This window comes from Priapulus caudatus, unplaced genomic scaffold, assembly GCF_000485595.1.
Source record: "Priapulus caudatus unplaced genomic scaffold, Priapulus_caudatus-5.0.1 Scaffold544, whole genome shotgun sequence".
In the NCBI taxonomy this organism is placed as follows: domain Eukaryota; kingdom Metazoa; phylum Priapulida; class Priapulimorpha; order Priapulimorphida; family Priapulidae; genus Priapulus; species Priapulus caudatus.
In genome coordinates this window covers 49,664-56,881 of record NW_014577605.1, presented here as the reverse complement: position 1 = coordinate 56,881, position 7,218 = coordinate 49,664, and the positions used below count along the sequence as shown (strand labels likewise).

The window sequence follows — 7,218 nt, the reverse complement described above, 5'->3', positions numbered from 1 at the left end:
GATTTTAGCAACGGTGTAAGAGAGTAAGCGACGACATGGCGTGGGTCCATTTATATATTTGGCCGCATATATCAAATGCTCAATCACACGTATCCGCTTTCGAGGTCCAGCTTTCCACTAGCATTTTGCAGTTCACACAAAGCGACGACCACCACATTCCGTCTAGCGCATATGCACAGTTGTCTCATTTTAGAAGAAAGGGCCGCTGAAACTGTTTTAGTATTGCCATCGCCCAATTTCTCCGCGCGAGACATCCGTTGTTGGCCGACGGCATTACATCTAGTGCGTAGCAACTCTTATAGAATTCCCGCCCACCACAACTAGCGTCTCCTGTCGCTATCGCTCTCCTGCCAAGCAGCTCGAAAGTTCTCCCATTGGGCCATGCGCCTATTTCATCCGGGCCATCCGTCTCGAGCGGCAGACATTAGCAGTTAAGGTGAGATTACATGCAATGTTCATGTAGCGCGTGACGGATGCGAGAGTGAAAAAGATCGATGGCCACATCACCGAACGAGCACAAAGTCATTTTTCATTTGCTGTCGATTTCCCTTTGCCGCTGCGGTATTATTACGTCGAACTGGGGGAGTACGAGAATTTCCGCCCGAGTGTGCGCCTGCCTGCGTTGGTATTAGTGTTAGTTTACGTTCAACTTCATAGTGAATTACTAACCTGGTACCCGACGTTGCTCGTGGGAAAAAACGGCTTAGGATCAACTTTTAAGACCGGAAATTCAGCCCATCTACTTACTTTCATTTCTAAAATATTTTTACCCCCCCCCCTTCACCTCCATATACGATCCTCCATCAGAAAGGAAGGAAAGCGTACTGGATTCACAATCTAAACGCTATCCAGGCCACACGATCAATCATACGGCGTAGAGATTCCGGAGGATAGAAGGACAGTAAATCACCCTTCCCACCAGCATCGGTTATACACGCAGGCTAATTGTTCGCGACACTCTTAGTGGTAGCGGGTGCCGCTCGGGCCCGGGGTTACTTTTTATAACTATTTTTTACTCTAATATCTGAAGGATCTAGATTGGCGTAACAGAAAAAAAAATCAATACGGCAAGAGTATACTGACAAAAACAGTTCGGAACGATTTTCAGTGAGTTCTGTTGTATGTCAAAGCTTCTGAATATACACATTTGTGTATGAAACTTGCGCCCAAAGTTATTATGATATATGGCTCTCTGGTTTTACAAAGCCTCAGTCTCTCCTTTTAAATACACAATTCGGCTGACATCTGTCACCATGTCGTCTCTTCATCATTGGATTCGCTATTAAGTCAAATAAATACATGAAAACTAAAGTAAACTAAATACAATAGGTCAATAAAGTAACCCGTCAATTATAGCACGGTCTCAGTTCAGGTCACTTTTCATCCGCTAAAAATAGATTGATGGAAGATTTTTCGTCCAAAACGATATGGTATATCACCTCCACTTTTAACCAAATTAGGTTGGTCAATTTGGCAGAGATCTGCAGCCAGTGAAGTCACCATAGGATGACAATTCATTCAAAAACGATAAATAGCACCTGATTTTTTAACAAGACTTAAATCTTCTAGGTACATGTTATACATTTATCCACCAATACGGTATACACAGACAAATTGCAATTTAAAAATACAAATGAGAACGTGGAAGGAACTGAATCCACTGAAAGGTGTGTGTTGTGCTGCTTGTTTGAGACATCAAACTGACAAAACTGACGGTAGCCATGAATATAATAATGAATAACATTTGCTCAATAGTTTTAAGCATGTTTTAGCAAACGGGTTTAACCAGGTATTAACAAAGTTTTTGGCTTTTCGTCCGCTAGAAATGGCCTTACTATCGCGGGAATTCGCGCTATTCTACTTTTCTGACAGTCACCCTACTGCCTAAAATCTTTGATCGCCGGATTAAGGACCTACTTTATCGTCATTACTATCTACAAATTATGGGTGGGGATTGTAACAACATGGCGTGAGCCTATATTGGTTGGTGTCCGACCACGGGCTATAAACTGAATCCGGTGGCGTGGGCTTGATTGCTCACCGCCATGCGAAGGATTACCGCCGTCAGAGACATCGGCCTGCTCCTTCTTATAATATTTAGAAGTTCTGTACACAAGTGTTCTATAGTGGAATATTAGTGTGTGTAAAACTGTCCCTACGTTACCCGCACTGGCCCTTACGTTACCCGCACTATGTCCCTCACGTTTACCCGCGACTTGCCTACGTTACCGCGCACCGTGTCCCATACGTTACCCGGCACGTGTCCCTACGTTACCCGCACATGTCCCTACATTCCCGGCACATGTCCCTTTACGTATTTAGCCCGCACTGTTCCCTTACGTTACCCGCACTGTCCTACGTTACCGCACTGTCCTACGTTTTACCCGGCGCGGAGGTGGTGGCGCCTAGCGTTACCCGGCACTGTCCCTAGCGGTTTACCCGCACGTGCCCCTACCTGACCCGTGCATCTCGGTCCTACGTTACCCCGCACTGGCGCCTACACGTTTAGCCGCGACTGTCGCCTGAGCGGTTACCGCACGTGTCCCATGCATTACCCTCACTGTCCTACTACCGGCACTGCCCCTGACTACGTTTACCCGCCACTGCCCTATCGTTACCCGCACCGCTCCTACCATTACCTGGCTCTGTCCCTCTACGTTACCGCACGTGGCGCCTACGCTTACCCGCACTTGTCCCTTACGTTACCCAGCACTGTGCCTACGTTACCCGGCCGACCTCCCCTACATCATTACCCCTTCGACTCCCCTTTACGTGTACCCGCCGTGGTGTGCCCATACACGCGTTGGACCGCGCGCTCCTACCCCTTGTCGCCTACGTTACCCGCGGACTGCCCCCTGACGTTACTGCACTTGTCTCTCCGGGCCTCGCCACGCATTACCCGCACTGTCCCTACGTACCCCGCACTGTTCCTACGGCTTACCGCACATGTCCCTACGTCTCCGCACATGCCCCTACACTTACTCGCGCCAAGCGCTGCCCCTACGTACCCCGCTCTGGTCCTAGCGTTACCTGCACTGTCTCTACGTTACCCGCACATGCCCTACGTTACCGCAGCTGTCCCTACGTTGACCCGCACTGCCCCCTACATTAGTCCGCCACTGCCCCTTACGTTACCTGCCACTGGCCCTACAGTTACCCGCACTGTCCCTACGTTACCGGCACTGCCCCTACGTTACCCGGCTCTGTCCCACGTTACCCGCACTGCCGCTCTACGTATACCCGCACTGTACCCTACTGGCTTTAACTCCGCACCGTTGCTCCCCTTACGGTTGACGCCGCACTGTTAGCCTACGTTACCCGCACGCGTGGCCCTACCGTGTCACCCGCACTGCTCGCCCTTAGCGTACACGCGCCACTTGTTCCCTACGTTACCCGCACTGGCCCTCTCTACCCGTTCACCGCCGCACTTGTCCCTACGCTTTACGCGCACTGTCCTTACGTTACCCGGCACTGTCCCTACACGTTGTAGCATGCGACTGTCCCTAGCGGTTTACCCGACTGTCGCCTACGTATGCCGCATGCCTCCTACACGGTTACCGGCGCTCACTGCCCCTACGGGTACCCGCACTGTGCCTTAGCGTTACCCCGCACTGTCCCTACGATTTACCCAGCACTGCCCCTAGGCGTTGACCCGCCTGCCCTACGTTACCGCGGTCGCTAGCGCATACCCGCCACTGTCCGGCATACGTTACCTCCGCACTTGATCCCCCTATGCGTCTGACTCGCGGACTGGCCCTACGCGTCTACCGGCCAAACTGCCCCTACGCCGCTTTACCCGCATGGCCGCTGACGTGTTACCGCGGTGCCGATAGTGTCCTACTGGATACCGCGCGCTGCGCCGCGTACGATTACCCGCCTGTCTACGGTACCCGACAGTTGCCTTTACGTAGCCGCCACTGCCCCTACGTATACCCGTTTCACATGTCCTGAACGTTCACGCCGCCACTGCCTTCTGACGGTTACCCGCAGTCCCTACTGATACCCGCCATCCCTTTCGATCTGCGCTATGCGACCAGCGCGGCGGGTCCAGCTAGCGTTAATACTGCTGGACAAGATATATCTGGACGATTAATATACGGATTTTGTATTTTCATGGTTTGAATTTTATCACCCATATATAACATTTCACAAGTTTTTTCGTTCGTTCGTTTCGTTCGTTCGTTCGTTTTCGTTTCGTTCGTTGCGTTCGCTTCCGTTCGTTTTTCGTTGTGGTCGTTCTGTGGTTTCGTTCCTTCGTTTTTCGTTCGGTCGGTCGGTCGTTCGTTCGTTCGCTTCGTTCGTTGTTGCGTCGTCCCATCGCCCATCACTTCGCCTGCGGTGTGATGTGGCCCGCTTACAAGTATATTGTGCATTCTGCGGGCGGCCGGTGAGCACAAGACGCGTCTCGATCGCCTCTCCTCCCGCTCCCTCTCCCCTCGCCTCCCCTCTCCCTACCTCACTCATCCACCTCGACCCCGGACCCCTCCCTCCCTCGCCTCTCGCTATTCTCTCACTTACCCCCTCGCATCCCTCCCTCTTTCTCCCTGCCCTCTGCCCTCGCCCTTTTCTTCTCACTCACTCACCTTACCACCTCGACCCCATCCTCCTGCCTCACACATTCTTCCCTACCTCTTCCCGCCACTCTTCCCTTTTCTCCTCCTCCACCACCTTCTCCCCTCCTTTCTACTCTTCCCTTCTCCTTCTCCCAACAAAGCAGTCCTCCCTCTTCTTTCTCCACCAGCTCAGTCCCCCTTCCTCTACTTCCTCACTATTTCTCCCACTGCTCGCTCTACCTCCTCCGTCTTCTCGCTCTCAAAATGGTGAATGCAATAGATTGTAACATTATTATTCTGATTATAGTTTTTGTATTGTATATATAATAAGTTGAACTAGCGTTTGCCGTTTTTGCTGCAAGTTGTTGATACGGATTGGCGCTCTGAGATTCGAAAACGTGGCCAAGGTTACTAGATTTCGAATCATTCAGCATTCACGCAATCGAATTAATATCGATTCACGCAATCGAATCATCGATTCAGCATCGAATGATTCGATGCTTCAATAGCAACTTCGATTCACGCATTGCAAATCATCTCGATTCGACCGATCGAATCATTCGATTCACGCCAGTCGAATCATTCGCATTCTACGCATCGAATCATTTCGATTCACGCATCGAATCATTCGATTTCACGCATCGAATCATTCGCATTGATAACTCTTAATGTTAATATGCTGATAAATCGATGAGTTATATGTGAGTATCAATCGAGATGTTATTATGTGTATAAATCAAGCCATAAAAACAAAAATCGAATTATAACACAAGAACGAAGCATGCCATGTAGGTGCAGTGGCGATCATAGGCAGGGAGGTCGACCTTTCCCTGCGCTTAATGATTACGCCACTTAGAGGCAATGTTGTTTTGTGTCTAGGAAGCGTCGACGCCATGCAAGCGCACACAGGGAGGAACTCACGCACGCCGACGATACGCAGCTGCACCGCAAGTGAAATTATGGCTGCACAATACTCATGCGCCTTCTTTTCGCCTTTCTTAGCAAGATGACCGCTATCCGGAAATTACGCGTACATACCTACTTGTTATCTTCTTAGTGATGTTATTTAGAGAAACCGCCGGTGCACAAACAATGTGCACAAACAGCAGTCCTACTTGTTATCTTCTTAGTGATGTTATTTAGAGAAACCGCCGGTGCACAAACAATGTGCACAAACAGCAGTCCTACTTGTTATCTTCTGAATAATGTAATTAATAGAAACCGTTAGTGCACAAACAGTGTGCACAAACAGCAGTCCTACTTGTTATCTTCTGAATAATAATGTAATTAATAGAAACCGTTAGTGCACAAACAGTGTGTACAAACAGCAGTCCTACTTGTTATCTTCTCAATAATGTAATTAATAGAAACCGTTGGTGCACAAACAGTGTGTACAAACAGAAGTCCTACTTTTTATCTTCTGAATAATGTAATTAAGAGAAATTAACCGTTGGTGCACAAACAGTGTGTACAAACAGCAATCCTACTTATTATGTTCTGAATAATGCAATTTAGAGAAGCCGTTGGTGCACAAATAACGTGTTTAATATGTCTTGAACACTACAGAGAAATGGAAAGGCGCACGCTTAGACTTCGCTTGTCGGACCATCCTGACCCATTTTGGTTGTTCGAATCGTACCCTATTTACGTTACATGTGATCGTACTTAGCAAACGCAGGTTTACAATTATAATATATCCGTATCAATTGAAACCCGGATTCGTTTTTCCGGGTTTTGAGAACACCGAGATGAACGGATGAACCTTCGTTATTCCGATTTCGCCATTGCGAGTTCATTAGTCAGCATTTATTTCCCTACTGTGAACTTTCTCCAGCCGACACCAGATGGGGACGCACACGCGTCTTCAGCTACACGTGTTGACATCCTGGGCGCAGTGTTCTCGAGGCTGTTGCGTTGGTGATAAACACTTCTTACATCTTCTTGAACCTGTGGCGACAGACACTGGGTCATTGATCTAACTATCTAACGCTAAGATTGTTCATGGGTTCTATTACGGTAATAAAACAAACATGATTAATTAGTAGTTGATAAAAAACCTTAGAGCTATATATATATATATACATATATAATATTCAGATAATAGGTAAAGGGTGTTGAAGTTTTAATAATCAAGCATTTGAGACGTACATCAGGGCCGGTTCCATGCAGGGCTGAGGCTAGACAGTATTTTTCCAGATTTAAAGGGCATATCGCTAAAAAATGGCACACCACCCCACAGTGATCTTTAATAAATGCCCAGTAGTCGTGGATAGATGTATCGATGTATCGTTAGCGCGACTTCGTAATAGGGGGCCTATAGCAGCATTCTAAGCTCTATACGCGTAATGGTTGCATTGCGCGCGATCTTTTCACCTTCTTCTTTTCTCTAGCAAAACTGGCCTGAAACTGTCTTTCCTCTCTCCATGCGGCTGGATCAGGAAAGCAGCCTCGTCTATTTATTTTGTCATCGTTGGCGTATTCTATAGACACCTGCTGGTGGCCGGACTCTACGCTATCATCGAGGCAATGGCAGAAGCACGCAGTAATTAAATGTATTAATAGTCTTTCCAATAACCAAATCCGGGTTTTTATACCGCAACATAATAGTATATATTAATAGTCTTTCCAAGAACCAAATCCGGGTTTTTATACCGCAACATAATAG

The 7,218-nt window shown here is 48.1% G+C and overlaps 1 protein-coding gene across 2 annotated transcripts in view; it reads right to left on the bottom strand.

The window, feature by feature from the left end:
• Positions 1–6,091: 6,091 nt before the first annotated feature.
• Positions 6,092–7,218, bottom strand: part of LOC106811489 (tetratricopeptide repeat protein 16-like) — a 3,631-nt gene continuing 2,504 nt past the window's right edge. The window contains exons 4-5 of one of the 2 annotated variants that reach the window (XM_014815129.1): positions 6,927–7,065; positions 6,092–6,500 (exon numbers count right to left, since the gene is read on the bottom strand). In XM_014815129.1, coding sequence (XP_014670615.1) covers positions 6,360–6,500; positions 6,927–7,065 — 280 coding nt within the window. In that variant the 3' untranslated portion in view covers positions 6,092–6,359. The remainder of the gene's footprint in view (positions 6,501–6,926; positions 7,066–7,218) is intronic. The other variant, XM_014815130.1, reaches the window with a different exon arrangement.